At 41.0% G+C, this 23,110-nt stretch overlaps 1 protein-coding gene across 1 annotated transcript in view; it reads left to right on the top strand.

Moving 5' to 3' along the window:
* PTPRG (protein tyrosine phosphatase receptor type G) overlaps window positions 1-23,110 on the top strand; it is a 387,945-nt gene that overhangs the window by 208,813 nt on the left and 156,022 nt on the right. Inside the window, exon 4 of the mRNA XM_062500771.1 lies at window positions 5,172-5,320. Within this exon, the coding sequence (XP_062356755.1) occupies window positions 5,172-5,320 (149 nt within the window). The remainder of the gene's footprint in view (window positions 1-5,171; window positions 5,321-23,110) is intronic.

Raw genomic sequence — 23,110 nt, 5'->3', positions numbered from 1 at the left:
TCAGTTATTCCTCAGAATAAAAGGCAGTGTAAGAGTTTCAAGGTGTAACCTTGAATTATCAGCTTTGGGAAGCTGTAACACCTAATCCAAAAGAATGTGGAGATGCAGGGCTCAGGGGGAAGGAGAGGGGAAATCTTAGAAATTGGAAGATTTTAGAGAAGAAAGAGCAATAACTGCTCAGAGTAGTGGGGGCTTATTAATGTGTTTCTGATATGATTATAGCACAGTGTTCTTCACTGAACTGAATCCTTTTCTGCTCTGTCTGTTCTGGCTTTTAGAGAAAAAAGAGCAGGCACACATAAGAGTGCTGCTTATTTTTGCCAAAACAGTTCAACAAAAGGTCAAGGTTGATTTATATGCAAAGCTGCATGCATTTGATTGCTCTTTAAATCTAAAAACGTAAAAAGCAGAAATTATAAGGCCACCCTCTTCATTTGACAAGGTCAAGTATTTTTAGGGAATTGGATTAAACCACTAATTAATTCAATTTTATTTATTGGAAGTATATTTTTGTCTTTATTAACATCTGACACACATCGCTGTAGTGCTCCTGTACCCTGTCTCCTGTCACACGTCAGCTAGCTGGACCCAGGGCATGTACCTGCTCTGGGGTTGGTGGCTCAGCTGTGCTCACAGGTGACCTCAGATACACCTATCAACTCCAGGGCACTTCACCTCCGAGCCATGAGTTTCAGAGTTACGCACTAAGCAGCAGAGATTCTGAAAAATATAGAAGCTAAAACCCAGGGCATCAGCCTAGAGTCCAGCAAGCATCTCAGATCCAGCTCCAGCAGTTGAGGATCTTAGCAGGAGTTATTGCCCCTCAGATGAAATGGAGTGGCAGACTGTGAGTCTGTTTTGTTTCACTGCAAAGCAAAACCAGTTAACATAAACCACCACCAAGCGTACCTGGGGGTTTTGCTGCATTACTTGGGTTTTTTTCCCAACTTCACTGAGAAGTGCTCCTGTTTGCTTTGAAATCCTGACTTTGTTGCCCTTGGTAGCAGCAAGAGGTTTGGGCAAGGCTGAATGCTATAGAAATTTGGTGTTTAATTAATCTATTCGTGTTATGCACCCTGCCCTTTATGGTCAGAGAGGCTGTTTGTGGTAATCAGAAATAAATGTAATTAGAAAGACAATGAAAAAGTGATGGTGCTATTCTTCTAAGAAGGATGTTAATGCTATCCCATACCTGTAACAGTAACTTTGCTGCACATATAATAGGAAACCATGTTAGAATCATAGAATCATTTAGGCTGGAAAAGACCTTTAAGAACATTGACTCCAACCACTAACCCAGCACCGCCAGGGACACCATAAACCATGTCCCCAGGTGCCACATCTACACATCTCTTAAATACCTACAGGGATGGTGACTATCATTTCCTTAGGCAGCCTCTTCCACTACTTGGCAACCCTTTTGAAGTTCTTTTTAATATTAAATCTAAACCTCTCCTGGCAATACCAGAGGCTATTTGTTCTTGTTATTGGGAGAAGAGACTGGCCCCAGTCTGGCTACAACCTCCTTTTAGGGAGTTGTGGAGTGAGAAGGTCCCCCCTGAGCCTCCTTTTGTCCAGGCTGAGCCCCTTTCCCCTTTCCATCAGCAGTTCCTCATCAAACTTGTGCTCCAGACCCATCCCCAGCTCCATTGCCTTCTCTGGACACACTCCAGCCCCTCAATGTCCTTCTTGTAGTGAGGGGCCCAAAACTGAGCCCAGTGCTGAGTACAAGGGGACAGTCACTGCCCTGGTCCTGCTGGCCACACTGTTGGGTAGAAGCTAGAACCTTGTTCTGTTGAACTGAATAGTGTCAGCCGATTTTCTGGTCTTGGCACAGCTGGCAATGAAAGCTGAAGCTTCATTCTGCTGGGTGATTTTAGCAGTGCTGCTATATTTGATTTCCTCACCCATTGGGGTATGGATTTTTGCTGACAAGTTATTGCTTCTCAGAGCAACAGTAACTGTCACTTTTCCTGGTAACTTACCGCCTTTTACTGGTAACATGAAGACTCTTTTTGCCTTGCTGTCAGCTCCGATTTCTTCTGCTGAGCACCTGACTCCTCCCTTGTTTCATCAAGTCCCATTCCTTTTCTTGGTTTTCTGACCTTTTGAAGAAACTTGCCTGGCATTAATTTTTAAGGTGGTAAGTGGTAGAGCAGCAAACCAAGTAGGATGTTTTGGCTTGTGGGTAGAAGATAGAGGCCGACTGTGCCATAAATCGCGATGCATTTTGGCAGCAGAGTCGTGGAGCAGATGGCCACACAAGACCTTCAGATTGCAGACTGACAGAGACAGTAAACTAAATAACTGTTTAAGAAATGGTGATGGATGTAGAGGGCATTTCTCAGCAATTAATGACTGGTTTAAAGAGACAGGGGTCCCTGGGAAAGCTAAAGGCCCTTAACCTTAATGCTCATTAACTGGCAGGAAATATGTTGCTTGGGTTATTGTTATTGCTGTAGGACCTAGTAATTTTGGTTTGGTTTTTTTTTTTTTTTTTTTTGGCAGAACAATGGGTTATTTTTAGGCTCTGAAAGGTAATTCTCTTTATATTTGTTCTGCTCTTTCTTGTTTGTGTCCCACTCTCTATCAGGGGAAGGGCAGACAATGTACAGAAAACAGCGTTTCATTCAGAAAATGTCAATGGAATTTTTAGGTCTTGACTAGAAGTGCTTTTGTGCACAATTACATTGGCAAAGGCGCTAATGTGGGTTTGATTTCATCACTAGAGTAGCTGGCCATAGTATTTAATGCTAGACATCACTTGGAGGATATACACATTTCATAGTCATATTTGCATTAATTGTATTCATACCAAAAACTTCTAAAATCAGGAGAATTCTGCTTAGAGAAACTTATCAAAATTTCTATCAGAAATGTGTTTGTTCAGCATCTTTCCTATGTGATGTGCATCACTCTGTCTGGTCCTGACCATCAGAGCCACTCTGCTAGGACAGGGGAAGAGCTGCTTTGAGTCCAGGTTTATTCCTGCTCTCACAGGGGTGATGAGCATCCAACACCAGCCCTGAACCTGAAAATGACATCACACAATTGTGGTCCTGGTGGCTGCACACCACTTTCTTTGGGTTTGTAATCTCAATTATATAGTATTTTAAATTAGTGGCCTTTGGGGATTGATCCCTTGCACTCTACAGAAATCCTGTGATAAAAGCAGTGGCTCCCAAAGCCCAGTAAAATGATGTTTGGTTATTTCAGTCCTGAAACCCTGGGGTCACAGAAAAAGGAGAGAAGCTCCTAGCAGTAAGGGGATACTGCTTAGCTGGGAAGGTGATGGGAACATGTGTCATACAGCTCAGCAGTGTAAGAAATACTGTAAAATGAACAATTAGATGAACATTTCAGATTGTACATCCTCCTAATTATCCTTTTAATTATTCATCTAAAACAAGTAAAATGACCCCTGACAGAGACATAAATTATTTGGGAACTATCAAATATTTATTAGATGCAACTGAATCTCCACAGAGGTTTTTAACAGATGCATGCAAATCTGCTTTGCTGTATTCCTCATGTCCTACAGTTTCATCTATGGAATTTGTAACTAATTGACTGAGATTTTTCACCATTTAAAATGCTGCTGAGCTCATTGAGAGCTTTTTAAGGGAGGCAGAGAGCAGTGTTTCATGGGTTTGGTGTAAGCAGACAGTGACTACCAGCAGTACCTTGACACGGGCTGTATCCTATAGCCAGTTCTGCACCCCCCATCCTTCTACACAAAGCACTTGGATGCAAAGGGAATGCTGAAAGAAGCAGAAATCATGGAAGAAAACAGTCCCATGATTTTTCTGGTGCAGTTTAGAACCATCTGAACATCTCATTCAATTTAACATTTAGATGGTTCTGGCACAAACCATTTAAAGTTGAGCTGTGTGGAAAAAATTGCACCTGAGATGATGTTGTAGTTCACTGTCAGAGGAGGGCACAAAGCCTGGCCTGCAGCAGAGCCTGCACTGAGTCACCAACAGAGAAGTAATTTTTGTTTCACAAGTAGTTTTTGTTTGTTTGTTTGTTTTCAGATGTGAATAAAATCCTCCTTCTTACACAATAAAATTTGATTTATATTAATGTTCCTGTTGTGATGACACAGTTGACTTAAGAACACAGAGAAGTCCTTGTGGGTTTAGCTATTTCCATTAAAAAAGAAAAAATCTCCAAAACCAAGCCCACAACTTAAATCATAGGATTCTAGGCACAGCACACACTGGTCTGCAGTGACTTTTACAGGAGCAAAAATCAAATTTTAGTTCTATTTTTAAGCAATGGTTTTGTGAGGAGAAGAAATAATTTTCTGGGAAGTAATTTTTAGGAATTGTGTGTATTAAAATCAGGAGGAGCTGGAAAGGAAGGGGATCTTGTAGTGAGAGTGGCAGAATGGAATTTTTTGAAAGCTGGAATCAGATCTTGGTTGGACCACAGGCCTCCCTCGTAATATATACCAGCTTCCACCATAAAATTCTGCCCTCTGTTTGGACCTACAGCGTTTATTGTTACATAAAATATAAAGCCTTTTGGAAGTGAAAAGAGAATACAAAGAGCATCTTTCTGACCCTCATTGAATCACATAATAATAATATCAGAGTTACTGTAATAAAACCCAGTTCTTATGGAGGATGTCTCATGAGTGGGTCTCAAAAATGTTATTTTGACTCCCCCCATTTTACAGAGAGGAGGAGCAGGATGGCTAAGAAAAGCACCCAGCATGTCCAGCAGTAGAGATGGGACAGGGCACAGGGGTCCCCACCAGCAAGAAAGAGGAAATCCAAAAATCAGGAGACTTTTTCTTGTGATCTACAGACCTTGAGGGGTTTATAAGGGCAGGGACCATGATCAGCCATTACTCTCTGGAACCACATTAAACAGGTTTTGATGTAGTTTCCATTTAAATTTTAATTGAAGTCCAATAAGGAGGGCAAAATGTCCTTGAAAAATTTGGACTTTGGGATTTTCGGTAGTCTGTGCAACTTCATAATCACTTCCAGAATTAGCCAACATTACTTGCAGACCTGTTTTTTAACCAATCCCTATGTAGAAGAAAATGATGACCCAACATTTTACTTGCATTAGGAGAAGTATTCTGATATAATGAGCAAAAACTGTAACTGTTTCAGAACTATACTAAGAGTTTCTTTCTCCTTGTTCTGTGTGTGCAGTTGCTATCCTGTTGAAGGACGATTATTTTGTCAGTGGTGCCGGGTTACCAGGCAGATTCAAGGCAGAGAAAGTGGAGTTTCACTGGGGTCAAAGCAATGGATCAGATGGCTCTGAACACAGCATCAACGGCAAGAGGTTCCCCGTTGAGGTGAGTGAAAAGACATGTGCTTGTGTTCTCAGAGGAAACAAAATCAGAATGTATTGCTGTAGTCTGAGGCAACTGTGAAACAGGGCAATGTTTCTTTCAGTGAACATATCATTTTGCAGGCTTTTCCGGCCCTCACAGCACTCTATCCATCATCTCTCATGTGCTTCTGCAATGTCAGCTCCAAGCTCTGCTTTGCCGGCCTTGCCAGCTCTCATGTCCCACGGGTTAAGTTGCAAACAGCCACTTTTCTCATCTCTCCCATAAGCTTCCCATGTGTGGGAGGATCTGCTTACAGATATCCTCCGAGTGACCTCGTTGTCCTCCAAACCTTTCCTTTCCCATGATGCTTACAAACAAATTAGCAGCAGTTTGGGAGCTGAGACTGCTGTCATCAGAATTGCTTCTGTGCACACACATGGCCTGACCTCTACCTGGATTCAGCCTCTGTCCCTTGCCTGGCGCTGCCAGGACCTCTCCATAAATCCATGCAAACAGCTCTGTGTTTGCTCTGCCTGTGCTGGGCCCGAGCCGGCCCCGGCCCAGAGCGGCCCAGCTACCCCGGGAGAGGGCTACGGCCTCGGGCACAGTGCCTGGGAGCCAGCCATGTCCAGAGACCAGAGCCAGAGCTGTGTGCAGAGAGACATGGCCTCAGATGGGCCAGGACAGAGCACAGAACACAGAGCTGTGTGCAGAGAGACATGGCTTCAGATGGGCCAGGACAGAGCACAGAGCTGTGTGCAGAGAGACATGGCCTCAGATGGGCCAGGACAGAGCACAGAGCTGTGTGCAGAGAGACATGGCTTCAGATGGGCCAGGACAGAGCACAGAACACAGAGCTGTGTGCAGAGGGACATGGCCTCAGATGGGCCAGGACAGAGCACAGAACACAGAGCTGTGTACAGAGGGACATGGCCTCAGATGGGCCAGGACAGAGCACAGAGCTGTGTGCAGAGGGACATGGCCTCAGATGGGCCAGGACAGAGCACAGAACACAGAGCTGTGTACAGAGGGACATGGCTTCAGATGGGCCAGGACAGAGCACAGAGCTGTGTGCAGCTGACTGCAGGGATGTGCCTTCCGAGGGCCCTGACTGCACGCTCTCTCAGGGAGCTGGGTGCTGTTGGATCTTGGCTTGTGACCAATAGACCCAGGTCTCTCTCCTCACTGCAGTGTTCCCTGTGTCAACAGAGTTTGTTGATAGTTTTCACTCGATAGTTAAGGTTTTGCATGGTGAGATTAAACAAGAGGTTATCTAGGATTGCCTCTGCCTGTGGGTAAGCAGATATGCAGTTCCCAAGTGTGGCATGTGATTCCTGAGCAGGTTGCAGGGTGCTGTGCTTGCTTTCCCAGAAAGTTTATGGGTGAGCAGAAGTGGTGGTTTTGGGACTTGTTTCACCCCCCAGCTCACCATAATTCCTCACATGTGGCTTTAGCCAAGTCACATTTATCAGAAGACTGGAAGAGGCTTCCCACACTCAAAGGAAGGTTGTAATAGATTCTGGTGCATTATCAAAACCTCCAATTTTCACCTGCCTCTTCAAATTGCCCCCTCAAACAAAAATTAGAAGCTGTTTTTTGTCTCCCAGATGTGTACCTGTGTGTTGGATTTTCTGAGAGGCAAAGCTTTTATTTTCGTCTTCTTTTTAATGAGCTTTTCCATTATCATCTCCTTGATGTAGCTGTGATTTCTCACAAGGGGCCACCTCTGAGCAGATGGAGCAAAGGCTCAAACATTGTCATGCTGCCCTGTCTGTCTCAGCTGGCAATACTGATATTTGTAAACCTCAGGAAGATGCACTCAGGAAATCTACAGAGCCAGTCAACTCCTTCTCTGAAATTTGGGGGAAGTGGAGGGGGTGAAAAAGCCTGGGCCTTCTTGTTTGTGTCAAAAATAGTATTTCTACTTCAGAAACCCTTTCTTATGATTTCAAGGCTATTTGATGGTGGCTTGATGAATGGAAGCTCTTTACTGCAAGTTCCTAAGAAATAATTTTCCTGTGGTTTAAATATTCTTCATTTCAGCTGTTTAGAATATCAACTTGAAAACTGAGGGAAGACACTCTTGACTGCCTTTAGGAATTTATGTTGCTTGTTTATGAATGCTGAGCAAAATAAATTGCTGGATCAGATAGGTTTAGTGTTAATCCTAATAATTTCCAAGTGATTTGTGTTTGTTGCAATGACATGGGCCTCTGGCCTTCCTTGGTTTGATGACATTAGCAGAATCCCCACAGTAAAATTTCCTTACTACTTTTTTTTTTTTTTTTTTTTTTTTTTTTTTTTTTTTTTTTTTTTGGTAAAGGAAGAACAGTTTCCAAATCAAGCCTTTCCCTATTGTGATGCTATCTACCTCCTGCACAAGAATTCTGACTTTCAGTCATGTGGTGCTGTGGACTTCTGTGGGTGGATTTTGGAGGGTCCAATAGGTTTAAGGTGGTAAAATTGAGTCTTTATTGCTGATAGATGCAAATCCAGTCTAAACAGTTGGGATTAGACTTCTCAAACAGTAACTGTACATGTATTCTCTGTGGGGCTTTTAATTTGTAATGCTAATTGTAGTGGAGCTTGCAACTGTCTGATGCAACCCCAACTGCCTGATGCTGGGAGGTCTATGCCAAAAACACTCTACTTCATTTGAGAAGTAGCATTTCTAGGAAGGCAGTAGAAAGGGTAAACCAAAATTCTATCCTACAGAAAGCAAAACCTAAATCATTCTGACTATTCTGACCCCATGGACACAGAAAAGCTTACAGGAGTGGGTAGGTATTGGCATTCCAGGTCTGCAGCAGTTACAGTGGCAATGCAGCTGAAAGGAAATGTTTTCTATGTCTTTATTTTGCAACCAGATGTGGACTATGCAAAACCCATTAGTTCCAAAGCACCTCTCAAGGGAGCACAGATAGATCTGCTTCATCCATAGAATGAGGTCTGCACATTAAGTTTAGAAGTTTTCTCCCTTTGGGAAACAAAGTGTTTGTTGGTAGTCTTTTATTCTTGAAGAGGATACAGAAACTAATTAGAAATGTCAGATATGATACAAAGCATTATTGTTTGACCATGTTGTTTGTTTTTTATTATTACAACTAATGTGTGAGATGGTAAGGCTGTCTACAGTAATTGGTTTCCTTCATTGAAGCCCATCTGGATCATATTTTTTTATGATTTATATTTTAAATTAGTCTGTAAGATATATGAGAACATCCTTTGTTTCCTGCTTTAAAGGCATGTTGGATCAAAGGCGTATTATCTTGCAGTACTTTAATGTAGCATATTGTGACTTCTTTTTAAACTATGGCACATGTAATGGTATTCTTTCATTATGTGGTCTTGATTGCTTATTTATTGATTAGATTTTCCTTAGTGATACTTGATTTTATGAAGCCATTATGAGTTTGGCTGTCTCTGAAGCAGCATTCATGAACAGAGATGTCCATGTGCTTCAAAATTCCACTACATCCAGATTGATACCAGGCCTTGTCAGCATTCACTAGGAACTTCTTTTTCCCCTCTTTCTTGTCACTTTACAAGCAATATCTGGGTGAGGCCAGGAAGCAGTGCTGTGATGCTGAAGATTAAAGTGATACCATTAGTGTATTGCTGTGTGAGTGGAGTGTGAATCCTAATGAGGACATGGGATCTGTGCCAGTTTAGAAAAAGACTCTCTTATTTTTTTAGAACTAAGAAAAGTTTTTAATGTTGCATTTTCTAAATTTTAATGAACTGCTGACTCCTTTGTATTTTTTTATTGTTCTTCTCCGCTATAATTCCTCCGGTTATTTTTTTTCTTTCTGAAGCCACAGCAATATAAGTGGACATGCAAATGCTAGAAACCTCTCAAGTGGAAAAGTGACAAAATTAAAATAAAGAAGATGAGCTTCCCTCAGGCCAGGAGAGAACCTGGGCTCCCCTCATTAGAGCCAAGAGGAGTAATTGCAGCACTTTAATCTCCCGTGCTACCAAACTGGTTCCCAGCAGCAGGCAGGGCTGTGCTGGCTGGCTGCTCCAAGGGAAACCCAATGCTTAATATTTCATAGCAAATGAGGAGCTGACGTGGCAGTGCTCTGGGTGCTGCTGGAGTGAGGTGCCACCATCCCAGCATAACCGTGGGGTTATTTAAAATTTTTTTTCTTAGCTGCCTCGTAGTAATTTTTATGCAAAATGCTGCTTATTTCTGTGAAGAGCAGAAATCAGAAGAGTGATTTTAATCATGGCTGTGTTAATTTGATGTGAGCTTTGGCTGTTTATGAGCGTTCTCTTTAATGGTGCTAATTGTCAGTTATAATGTGAACGCCATTATACTGTACTATACAATAATTTATTTAGTAAATGAGAATCTTATTCCAAGGACCATACTGCAATATGCCATAGAGACCTCATCCTTTTACGTGAAGAAACTTGCACTGTTCAGGCTAAATTGCTTCTGAAAAAACAGTGTAATTTCATACCCACAAGTACCAACATGCATGTTTTTGGAAATCTTAAGTTCTTTTCCATTAAAAAACAACAACAACTCACCCTCATAAACCATCCCAGCAGAAAATTAAGAGCTGACACCCTCTTATGTCAATTAACAAGCTTTTACATTATGTTTATGTATTCACTTTATTAAAATTGTTATTACAAAACAATCGTTTGCATTAACAATTCTTGCTGCTCTTTACCTGTGTTTCTTAGAAGACTTTCCAGGTTCTAATTGTGTCTTTGTTCTTGCTATTTCTTTGATTTTCTTCATTTTCTCTTTGAATCTACATACTGACATGTGTGTGGTCTAGCTCTACAATTAGATGCTCTAATTTGAATGCTCAGATAACCTTGACAAAGTTTATCACTGTGCACTGTTTTGCCTCTCATTGTATTACTTAAATTCTGATGGTTTGTATTATCATAGGCAGATGACAATTGGTGTCATAAATGTAGAAGAAATGCGTAGTATTCAGTGCACAAGAACCTTTACTACAGGGAATAAACTGACACTAGTTACTCAGTTTACTAGATTTTTGGTTTTTGTTTTGTTTTTTATTCTGGATATTAAAACTTTCTATCACACCTGGAATCACCTGCAGTATGCATCCAACCTACTGTCCACCTGTGAATGGCAGGGAATATTTACTTCATGTTAGAAATGTGACCATTTCTGTTCTGTAATTTTACTCTTGGTGCAGTTGTGAGTCTGTTTAGATTTGCACACACTTTATGACATCAAATGATGAACATACCACAGCATGTTCTCTTGGTATACGGGAGAGAACTAACACTCTGTATTGCAGCTGGGTTTATTATTTCTGGCATCCAGCATATCTGGTAATTGTAATTTTGCAAAGATCTCTGGTGCTGATTTCAAGCACAAGTAAAGATTAATTGTGAAACAGGGAGCCAGTGTTGGGTTTATTTCCTTATATTTTGTTTACTTGTTGCTCTTCAAAATTCCATACCTCCATCTGGCAGGATGTAGCAAAGTAGAAGTCCAAAAATGGTAGAGGGACCTAAAGAGGAGCACTGGGAATATATCACAGTGAGAGACTATGAATGTCTGAAGTAATTTCAGTGCAATATTCTCTCCAAGGACCAAATCCACACTTATAAAGGGATACTTAGAGCTCCCAGTGACTTTGATGGGAGATGTGCTGGTGAAACTCTGAGTGAGGATTTGGCTCCATACTCATACTGTCTGTGCTGTAGAGTGTCCAGGGAATTTAGCATGCTCTGCTTATTCCATCTGTACTTCTTACAGCACCTCTGACTTAATTATTCAGACAAGGAAATGGCTTGGGGATTTTCACATTTAATTTCTTTTTCTTCAAAATGACACTTGGTATGGGTTTTTTCTGTTGTTTTCTTGCAGTCTTCTCTCTCCCCTTTCCCCACAGTCTTCAAGGGTCCAGATAGCTATAAAATACTCTAAACGTACAATGTGCTAAAAAGCTGCATCTGCATCTCTTTCTTATCTAAAAAGCCAAATCTACATCTCTGTGTTATCTCCAGTAAAGTAAGATTTTATTCCTGGAGTCTCTAGGCTTTACTCCTTTTTGCTCTTCACTGCTTGTAAATCTTGTTGAAGTTTCTCATTGTCAGGAAAGCAGTGTGTCATCATTTTAAAAACATAAAATGGATGGATATATTGAACACATGGCTGAGTTTCCGTCTTGTTTCACTGTGAGTAGTGCAAATTAAACATCATCTTATCACTGTCTGGTTTACTGTTTTATTTTCCTTAGTGTAGCTGGTACACTGCCTCCTCTCAGTTGTCTTTAGTGTCTCCCATATACTGACAGGAGAGTCAGTTGAGACTTTAATTAATGACTTTATTGTAATCAAGGTTCCATTTTAGTGCAGAATGCTCCATCTTGTAGCAGTGAAATATTTAGTCTCCATCTGGCTGAACTTTTCTGTGAATGTCCCATGATAATTAAGAAGAAACAGGAGATGATGGTCTGAAATTAAGTATGTTTAGTGGAGGGGTTAGTGTATCCTGGGACTGTTCATGTAGAGACTCAGACAAAATTTAGGAATGGAGCAGCAGTTTGGTTTTATGGCTGCATCTTCCTGCTGTCTGCTAGGCCCCAGTAATTTCTAGACTGATTTACAAATGTTACAATGCATCCAGAGTTTTATTTTGAAATAATTATCCAGTAGCATGAATCAGAGATAACCCTCTTCATTGTGGCTGGGAATGTCCTGCTTTCCCCAAAGGATTTCGACTGACTTGTTGAAAAGGTCAGAGGCAGTGGCACTACACTGCAATTACAGTATGTTAATGATGAGCTAAGAGTTGTACATTCTTCTTAACATAAGTCCCTGATTTTCTACATGATTAATTGGAATCTGGAAAGACTGACAAGAAGAAGGAGGATCAGATGGGGTGAAAATAAGAGATAAGAGGCTGACAGCCAGCTCTTGCAGTAAAGGAGAATTATTTTGAATAGGAGAAAAAATCAATACAAAGGTTGGAGAATTTTACAGAGTTGTAAGAGTTACTTTAATGAAAGGTAGCAGATTCAATAGGATTATTACTTGAAATGTAGGATTGTCCAAGTTGGAGAAATGGGATTGTCCCTCCCCAGCTGCAAAGGTGAGCTCTGCCTGCTGAGCTTCTTGTGTAGTTAGTCCACTGGATTTACAGTCATTTGTTCTGCACACTCAGTGTGACAAAAAAAAATGGGGGAAAAATTTGTAGGGGACCTTACTAAATCCTGTTGTTGTGGAAAAGTTACTTGATTATGGGAGGAGAAGGAAGAGGACAGCAGGTGATTGCTATTTCTGCTGCTTCAGTGTGTTAGGTAGCTGCCATGGGAGAGTGTCTAGCAATCTCCTGCAAGGAAAAGTGATTCGTTAGGATCAGGTGGCTTCATTTGGCCCTGACTAATGAACAACCCAGGGCTTTGGTGACCTTGAAAGGATGTTTAGCATAAACTGTTCTCTTATACATTCATGTCAGCTTCTTTTCCCCAGCAGTGATGGAGAGGTGAGTGCAGGTAGGGAGGCTATGCACTGAGGCTTTCTAACCTGGGTTAGAGTTGGGGTAAGGTGAGGAGTCAGCTGAATCTCAGCATCAAACACATCTTGGACAGAAGCACTTAGTGTGGATAGAAAAGGGGCCTTCAGCAATGCTGCAAAAGAAACTTGCTCCTGCAGCTATTAAAGGGACTGTTTGATTACTCTCAGTAGAAATGGCCACTTCAGTCTAAAACACGGAGTCAAGTTTTCAAGAATTGCTCATAGCTTTTGAAGTTTGTGAACTTAAATGCCAGAAGACAATTTTTTCAGGTTCCAGTGCACAGCCATGAAGCGTGTGAAGCTTTCAGGGAGGGGAGCTGCAGGTCCCTCAAGTATGTCTGGGCACCTGACAGGTGTCTCTGAGCACCAGGACAGGTGCACGCTCCAGGCTGCACCGGGCTGGCTGCACATGCGGATCCTGGCATGTTGGTTAGAAACATGTGAGATTTGATGAGTGCTCAGCACAGCCTCTTAATAGTGGAAAGGTCCAGCAGGCTTTGGGACGTCTTCTCCTGGAGATGTGGGACCCTTCATGATTATCCCAGGTTCCAGGCTCTCTAGAAATAACAAAGAGGGATAATATTTAGGGTGTGAGGGATAAAAGAAACGTTGCACAAATATGTTAAGAAGCGATAATGTTTCCTTGGCACACAAAAAGATCAAAACAAAACCTTAATGTGGTTAATGGGCTGGCTGGTAGCTGTCAGAAAGTATTTCCCGTGGAAGCCATTTCACTGGCACTCAAACAATCAGAATAGATTTCACTAATGTTAATCAAGATTTAAGGCAGCAAGCAGGAAATGATTTAAATTATCTATTGTACTTGTGCTTTACTGATTGCATTTTACTTCTTTTGGGTTTTGTTTGGGGTTTTTTCCTGAGGAATTCTAAACAGTAGCTATAATTTTGTGCCAAGAGAATAAATTACGTCAGATATGTTTTTTGCTGTGAGAAAATTCAGTACATTTATTCAGATAGTTTTTTTGTCATTTTATCATTTGTCAAAAATGGCATTGTAAGGGATGACTACCAGAAGCTAGTGTAAACCAGAAAGGAAGATGCATCTTCTTGTCTGGTTATTTGTGTATCCAGAAAAAAAAGCTTTTTGTTAGACTTGATTTTCCAATGCAGGTCACCAAAAGGCTTTTTAATTCTAAGGGGGAACAAGCTGTGACATATATTCATTGTGGACTCTGCTGATCAGTAGTATCATATTTACCTTCTTGCCCTTCCACCTGAATCCCTTTTCAGTTTCTTATATTGAATCTAAAAGCTCTTTGGGATAAAGAATATCTCTTTGCTAGTTTTATGCATCACCTGCCCCAGAGGAATTCCTGTTCTGGGATGCAGCAATATGGGCATAATCCTTGTTGTTTTCCCAGTTCAAAGGCACTGTATTTCCAGGCAGGATGGGAAGGTTAACTAAAGTTGAAAAAGGATATAAAACACAGCTAAAGTTTACTGTCTGGTGGAAATGAAATAAAAATCAAGTAGCTGGAAACAAGAAAGAAATGTATGTGTTGTTCATGCTTTGAGACTCTCATCTTTCCAGAAAGAAAAAAGAATTTGATGAAAATAGTTGTATCCCTGAATATGTGTCCTCTTGCATCCTGTTTCTCTGCATGGAAAAGAATAATAGGAAAAAATCTTTTTTCCCAAAATAGTTGGGCTTTTCAGCACATTCCACAAAAGGCCAATAATGCCCTTTTCTATCACTGTCCCACCTGGGCTAGCTGTCTGCAGAGGTGGCTTTCCTTAATCCTCTGGTTTCAGAGGGGAGGCAAAGTGGGCTGGTATTTCCAGGCAATGCCTGCAGCTGCCTCCAGTGTTCACTGCCTGTGTTAGCATATCCCACAAAGACACTTGGCTACTGTTGGCCATTGACCATTCAGTAGGTTGATTTTTTTTAAATAAAAAAAGCTCTGGTCTACACATGTGTAAGATGTAGGCTTCCCACCAGGGTTAGAAATACCATTACCAGGTGGGAAGGAGCTTTTCTCCCTACAGTGGGCTAACTGTTTGTTAATGGTTTCTTCAAGCACAGAAAATAGCACCTGGTCTACCAAAAGAGCATTCGTTTCTCCAGAGGGGACTGTTAATTGTCCAAGAAAAGAAGATTGAGAGTGTTTCCCTAATAAATTAGGGATGAATCAGTCTCCTCTGTGACTGGGAGCAGATTTGACATTTTTACAGACTCTCAGGGACCAAATGCCGGGTGGAGAAGCAAACTTGCTCACCCCAAGTAGTGAATGTAATTTGAGAAATAAAAACATGCATTAGTACAACATCTATCACACATTTTTTATGAAAGGGAGAGAGAGATATTAGGGATTTGATCAAGCCATAAATGGATGAAATTTCTTTAACTATGTAATGTCTGGCCTTATATAAGTTTTTACTACATTCTGTGTTTTGAAGTTCAGAACTGCAATAGTGCTTAACCAGATCACTATAGGGTGATTTTAGTTGATTTTTATACCTACATAAAGCCCTTCCTTTCCTTCAGGGCAGTAGTGCCTACAAATAAGATAAATTTAATACTCAATGCCTGCACGCAGTGTTCATGGGGTATTCAAAGAGTAGAAGGTTTAGCTTTTTAAAATGCAAAACTACCCTCAGATGAGTAGTCAAAATTCATTTTAAAAGAAAAGAAAATCCTCTTTTGCTTCATTTCTCATCAACTTTGGTTGAACGGGGAATTCTATAATCTTTTCTCTGTGGTCTGTGTCCTCCTAGGGCAGGTTGGTGCTCTTGAGGGAGAGGGTGGCTTGCTGGGAGTTGAGTGATGCATTTCCTCCTGAGGTGGCATATTCCAGACAGGATGGTAATATCTCTTGAGAAAAAGAATTGTCATTACATCCAGTTCAAAATAGAAGGTAGGCAATAACAGGACAATTTTGAAAAATATTTTAAATTCTTTTCTTGAGAGCCCTCATTCTGTTTGGGAGGCAGGAATTTGAGCACTCACTTAATGAGCTACGTTCAAAAGATGAAATATCAAGAGAGTACAAGTAAAACCTGGTATTTCCTGAACATAAATGGAGTCACCCATGCTCAAATCCATAGTTATGTTCTTTTCTTCAACCTCATCTAATATTCCCCTGGATCCCTGTTTAGCTAGGAAAAATGCAAATAGCTGAAGTAGAGACCTTCATACGTAGCAGTCACTGATGTTAAAGCATGAGTGATGCTGGATTCAGTGATTTAGTGATGCTGCACGTTGGTGTTGCTGGAATACCATTTCTGAAAGCCTGGGAGCCCTCCCACTGAACCATATGGTGATTTATCAGTGTAGCAGTAGCAAGACCAAGACCCAAGTTGGTCAAGTATGAAGATGCATATTCCTTATGTTGCTTCTGGTAATATGTTCCTGCTCTGTTCCTTTTGTAGCATTGTGAATGTGTGCATTGATCTGTGTGTCCCCTGGAAAGGAATTGCTGTATTTCCAGGGTATGGGATTACAGTGTTACCAGTTAGTCTTTCAAGAAACTGAAAGCATCACTTTCTGTATTCTTACAGCTCAAATGGCTGTTGTGTTGGTCCGTTTTAAAGAAAAGAAATATGAAATTTATGAAAGCTCAGATGCAGCTTTCAAATCCGAGGAGCTTGAACGTGAGACCATGTCAGAGGAAATTAATGCTTTCTGTAGAAAAAAAGAGCAAGCTTGTCTTTCAAAGAAAGCTTCCTAGCAAACTGTTTTGGTTTGCTTAACACTTGCCACACATGATTGCTGATATAATATCGCTGCATTATTAGCAAAGTTAGTTCAGATGTTTTCCCATCATACTTAAGTGAGGTAACACTGGAAAGCATTCTGGTAACACTGCAAGGAGCAATTTGGCAACAGTCAGAAACTGGAACTGAAAAAGGGAAGTAGGAGAGAAATAATTAGTAAGGCTAATTGTCAGGCCTTGACAACCTGGTGTGTCTTTCTAGCAGTGAATGGATTCACGTGACACCCAGAGATAGCCATCTGATAATGGCACTCATACCTTCAATACATCGATACTTTATCCTTGAAACAGTACTGTTTTTACATTCATTTCTTTACTCTGTAAAGTTATAGCAATCTGGGATTTGAGGTAATGCATTCATTACAGCCTTATTGGACCTTCTTCATTTGCTGTATTTTAATGCATCTGTGGTGATTGCTGAAGAAAGATTCCTAGTGAGCTTAATCTGCTTATGCTTTAAAAAGAAAGGATGCTGAGAAGATTAAAATGAGGCCTCATACTGAACAGGTTCAAGAGTTTGCAGTGGTCAAAATGGCAGGGAGTTTTCTGTAAGAGTTATTTTGAATTTAGAGCTTCCCTGATACTGGCTCTGCTGACCACATGGAGAGGGGAGGAGCAGGAGCTCTGGGCACAGCTGAAATTTTGCTTCTGTAGATTGAGATTAAGCCCAGGCTCTAATAATTCCAAATTATTGGTGGGTTAAACATGATACTTCTTTTTTACTTTTAATGTTTCCTGCTAGTCCATATCTCTTCTCATTGAGAACTCTTTGTGGGATTGTGATGCACATCCTAGGACCCAGAAATAATGTGTGCATGGTTGAAATAATGCCCATGCAAGTAAGTAACATGTAGATAAGTGTGGCAAGAGATTTAGGTCTGCTCCTCTGAATGTACTCACCAGATTTCCCCAGCTTCATGTGTGTTGAATGAATGTCAATGGACTGGAAATTTTATTTTTGATCACATGTGCTGTGAAGGACAGGAGACATTCAACAGGACAGTATCTCTTCCCTGACTGCACCACATATATGTGTCATCTCTAGCAAGGGAAAAGCTCATGTTGAAAACCTCTTTATCTAACAACATTAAGAAAAAATCATTTTTATGATAAAGACTGTGAAGATCAGTGGCTGTCCTCTGAATGCCTGAGAGGAATTATCTATACCTCTGCCTCTTATTATTGACAGGCTGTGTCCTGGTTTAGGACACAGGAGCTTCATTGCAGGGCTGTTGCTGACCCTGCTGTGCCATCATCAGCTTCACTGGAAAATTCAGGTGGAAAATTCAGCATTTTCATAACCAGTGGGTTTTGTTCATTTTAAGAAGATTATGGTGTGAAAGATGGAAGAGGAGATCAGAACTGGCAGGAAGCTGTGATTTGAATAGGACCTTCAATTTGACACATGTTATGTCCTTAAGAGAGGAGTCGGTGCCTGGTTTTGTTGACAGGTGTGGCGACAGCTTTGAGGGATGACAGGCACTTCACTGAATCACTAAATTGATTTGATAATCAGTAAGTGAATTTGCTAAGAGCAGGTACTACGTGCCTTCTTTGGGGCTTGGTTAACTTAGTGACAGCTTGTTTTAAATGTTCTAGGAGGTTGTAGTTTATTTTTCCTTTCTTTTCTGGGAAGAACCCCTCATACAGCCAAATAAAAGAAGCCGTTTCTCCTCTTTGGCTGTAAAACCAACCTGAAGATGACCAGACTTCACTTTCACAAAGAAGCTGCTGTCCCAGGTTAAGCTATCTCCATTTTCTCCAGATAGTAGCGACCATCATCAGCCACAGGTGTCTGTCCTCTCAATGTGGCTGTGGCATTTCACCTCCATTGCCTTCCCTAGACAGAGGGCATCAGCTTTGCAGCAGCCTTTGACTCGCTCAGAGCCTTGGTAATGGCCTGGCTCCCATTTCCAGCTGCTCATTCCCAGCTAGCCTGGTAACCCATGGACCTTTTCTCCTTTGGAGCACAAAGAGGAGGTTATTCCTTGCCTTGGTGGCATGGTGGCCCTGCTCCATGCCAGCAGGGCGGGCAGGTGCCATGTCCTGGGATGCAGACAGCCCTGGCTAGAGGGGATCTTCCTCAGGTGTAACCTTTAGGCTGTTTGTGAGCTCATGGCTGCATTTGCAGTTGCCCTCCCCATTAGTTCTGCTATTTACTGTGGAAACTTGGCACAGGACAGGTTTGTCAAATTGAAATGTTCTGCCTCCAGCATCAGTCATATGGATTAGAGTTTATGTTGGTTTGTACTGGAGCTATTCAGAAGGGGAATTTTGCTTCGAGCATTTTCAAAAGGCAATAGAATTTGTGAAAGTTCAATATGGATTTATTTTGATTCCCCAGCAATGTCTGTATAGTTGCTTTGGTTCAGATAAAAAAAAATATAATTGTGGTCTAGGTAACTATTACAAATCAGAATTTTTTTTTCTTACATGCATTCATAGTTGTCCTCTCTTCTTAAGACATAAATTGAATTTGTGTTCTTCATACGGTGATGCTCAAAGGATTCCTCTTCAACAGAGTATGTAACAAAGGTTAAAAATTATTTTTGCAATCCAAGCATTTAAGTATACATTACTATCTGTTTTAAGGATGGATAATCAATGTAAAAAATGATACTTCCATGTATTCCTAATAGGTCACTGTGTAAATATCCGTAATGGAATCGATCCCCTAGGTTATGGCAACCATTAGTACAGAAGGGGTTTCACAATTAATGTATCAGACATTTGTCTTTCCTACTTACATGCAAATGATTATTTATTGATTATTTTCAATCCAGGTTAATGATGTTGAAGAGGTTTCAGTATCTCAATTTAAAGTACTTAAAGTGTGCTTCAACAGAAATATCGTACCCCTTTCAAGAAGTTGTGACTAATATCTGATAAGTGATCTTCTTCTGCATTCTCTTATTTATATATACATACATATATATATAATTCATAAAATAGGGCTGTTTGCACAGCTAGAAAGAGTCAGTGCCATGTGAATGAATGGTCATGTAAAATGATTATATTTTCCCTGGTACCTGAAAAGCATATGTAAGACAAAACTGTATGCTGAAAGACTTCCTTGCAGAAAGCTCTTTGGCAATAATAATGAGCAGCAGGGATTATAATAAAATGTGTATTAAGTGACTTCAGTTCCTGTGTCCCATTTGGAAGGGGACCTGGCACGTGGCTCTGGATAGTTTCAGGTAATACATGGCGGCTTCCTCAGCTCCCAAAAGTAAAGTCCGCAAGCCTCAAGGTAATTGTTGGTCCAGGAAGAGCTTGATCTCTGCTCCTGGCCCCATTGGTATTGTGTCTGTGCAAGTACTCTGCAGTCTTGTAGAAAGAGGTTGTAGAAAGAGAAAAGCAGGCAGAAGGGACAAAGGACTGGCCAGTTGAAGCAAAGTCAGTCTGGTTTTTCTATTAAAAACGGTGGCCATCTTCTTCCTCTGATACACGATTCCAAAGAAACCAAGATCCAGAAAGTCCCTTTCAGTTCAAAAGGGCGTTGAGCTGACATGTTTGCCTCCACTTGTCCGTGCACACAGGCAGGAGGTGGAGGATCCATGGCAGCTTGGGGAGGTGATGGCCTCACTGCAGAGCCTGGATATGGTGGCAATTCCCTGCTCCATCCGCAGGCGGGACTGGCGTTTGCTGCTTTAAGTGCTGCAAGGGAGCTCTGAGCCCCTAGGGCTGACATCTGCTTTGCAGTAAAGCTCTGCACTGGAAGCTGACATCAACCCTCTGTGCTGCTTTAAATTCATATTCTTCTTGGGAAAAAACCCTGGTATTTCAGTGAAGGTTTGATTTTTTTATTATTATTTTCTTTTATTTTTTATTTGTCAGTCTCATAGTCATTTTCCTGATGAAGTGTCAGCCCTTTTTCAATGAGTTTAAGCCTACTGACAGTAGACTGACTTTTCTTAATTATCTTTTCCAGACCCCTTTAAATTAGTCCCCCAGGGGTCTGTGAACCTCATATTGAAAATGACAGCTTTAATATTTCCTTACTAAATACATACAAAGAGTTGTCCAGGGATGCTGACTCACATAAGATTGTTAATTTCTCCTGGAAAACAAAATAATCTGAATTTAAGTGGCAATACATCTAACAGACTGGGGCACAGTATGGAGGAAGAGGAGAGTGGCCATCAGATGTGACCATGGCTTTGTCCATGCTGGAAAGAGGAGTGTGGGAGGGGAAAACCTATTTGAAGCCATTGAACTCATGCATAAATGTATAGCTTTCAAATAGCTAATTTTTTATGTCATAAAAGAAAACTGGCTAGGGCTGGTTCCTTTTTTATAGCCCTGTCATAAACTCTGAAAAATGAGGTTTATAATTTATGGTCTGAAACCACCTTAACTATTGCAATACAAACAGCATCACTGTACTGCAGTTTATTTCTAAAATGCCTACAGTGAAAATATTGCAGTGCCATAATTAACTAATACCAAGATCCTGTTTGTGTCACTTTCTCTGCTTTCCCCAGAATTATGCAGTTAGTATAAATCCTCAAGGCTTAGAAGATGGCTTCAGAATAATCTTACATCACCTTGTCAGTTAAGACGATCACTAATAGTATTTCTGTGGCTCACAGAGTCTGTCCCAGCACTGGTTGGATTTATAGGAGCAAGTTGCATCGTTTTTATCTATGTCTATATATACATGCATGTGTCTGTGTATACAGAAAAAAAGAAGTAAAAAAGAAGTACAGAGGAGAACAGCATGCCTGCTGTCTCCTAATTACTTTGTTTTTTGATATCTCAGCAACATTGATCTTTCAAAATGATCTGTTGCATCAGTTTTATATTGGAAAATATTCCTGCAATTCTGGCAATGATAAACTAATTACAGCCTATACATTTTTAATGATTTAATCTCCTGTCATATTCCTAGAGAGAAGTGATCCCCATTCCAAACAAATCTCCCATGCATGACCAAACACTCATCATGAAATGTATGGTTTTCATTAAACCCCGTAGTTAATAAAGGCTTAGGATTGTTTTGTTAAAATGGGGAGAGGTTGGGGAGTAAAAGCAGGCTGAAAGATTACCATAATAATGCTGCAGTAAGCGTTTTGAATCCCAGAGTTCCCAGCAACATTCCTCTGACATGTGCCTCCCATTAGGGATGGCCCCTGACAAGCCCTGTGTGATGCCAGAGCCACGCGTGTCAGAGGGGTTTCCATGGGGGGTGCTTAGAAAGATGCACTCATAGTCCTATGTCTGTGCCAGGAATCCAAGTTTGTGTCACTCACCCATCTATGTTCGTGTCTAGGTATAGGAATGATGATTAGTCAAGCAGTAGGTAAAAAAAAGCAGCTTCAAGAAGGAGATGCCCCTTTTTAGGATGCTGAGGTCTCTGCTCTGTGACCTGCTGTTACAGGAGTGCACTTCATACCCTTGTGCCACTTTGGCTCAGTGCTGTGTGCCTTGGTGGGAATCTGCTTTTTAAATTTGCATAAAGACTAAAGCAATGCACCTTGGCCTCTGACTGGGGTCAAGGGTGGTGCTGCAATGGGGGAACATAAAGCAATCATCTCCTTTGCATCTGCTGGAAGGACTGGATCTGCAGTGCCCTTCAGCAGCAGCTCCTGTAATTGGGCATCAGATCCAGAAGTGAAAGAGGGTCATGGCTCTCTTGAGAGCACAGATGTAAGAGATGTTGGAAAGATGACAGAGAAAAACAATTGTTAGAAATTTCTTTTACCTATGGGAGAAATGTCAAGTAATTTCAGAGAGCTGTAAACATCCTTGCCATTTTTGCTTGCTTTCAGGCGCTTTTGCCCCTCTCCCAGAGAGCTGTTTTGTTGATTTTAATGACTCCAATCTTCAGGAAGTCTGAAGATAAGAACAGCATTTAGAGTAGGCATTTAAAGCAAATTTTGGTATACCTGCACTGCCTGTGTGTGTGCTGGTACACTGCTAACAATCTGAGTCAGATGCACACACGTTCACATAGCTAATAAAAAACAGGGCCTAGAATTACTCAACCTAGAGAAGTGAGCGTGGGCAGGGTAAATTAAGGTTCGTGTGAACTTTTTGTGGTTTTCCTGGCATAGTGATGATGAAACTATTATTATGAACTAGAACTCCAATTTTATTAATGTTCTGAAGTATGGAAGGAAGCAACAAATCTGATTTAAGAGAAGACATTTGTCTTGGCAGCATGATTTACTCCAGGGTTGTAAATTTGACATGATGGAAACTAAAATGTACTGAAACTTAAATTTCTCCCATATCTCACTCAAAGTCAAATGATTTAAATAGCAGAATATGAGAAATGACATGTATCCTTGGATGCAAATATATTTTTGGTGCTGAAGATTTTAATTTCACGTCTAAGGAAATTTATCAATTTAAGGATGGAACTTTTAGGAAAACAAAGGTCAGAATTTCCAGTCGTGGTGTGGGGATGCCATGAAAAGTGCATCACTGTCTCCTGCAGTGAAGGTTTCCTGCCTGGTAACCTCCTGTAATGGGTCTAGTAATGATGAAACAGGTATTATGGAAGGTGAAATCGGCTTTGATGACACAGATCCTGCTAATGCTGCTGTCCTGCCATGCT

The sequence above is a fragment of the Cinclus cinclus genome, chromosome 12, assembly GCF_963662255.1.
Source record: "Cinclus cinclus chromosome 12, bCinCin1.1, whole genome shotgun sequence".
NCBI classification, from domain to species: domain Eukaryota; kingdom Metazoa; phylum Chordata; class Aves; order Passeriformes; family Cinclidae; genus Cinclus; species Cinclus cinclus.
The sequence above is the reverse complement of the archived record's forward strand: the minus strand, read 5'-3'. Positions and strand labels throughout refer to the sequence as shown.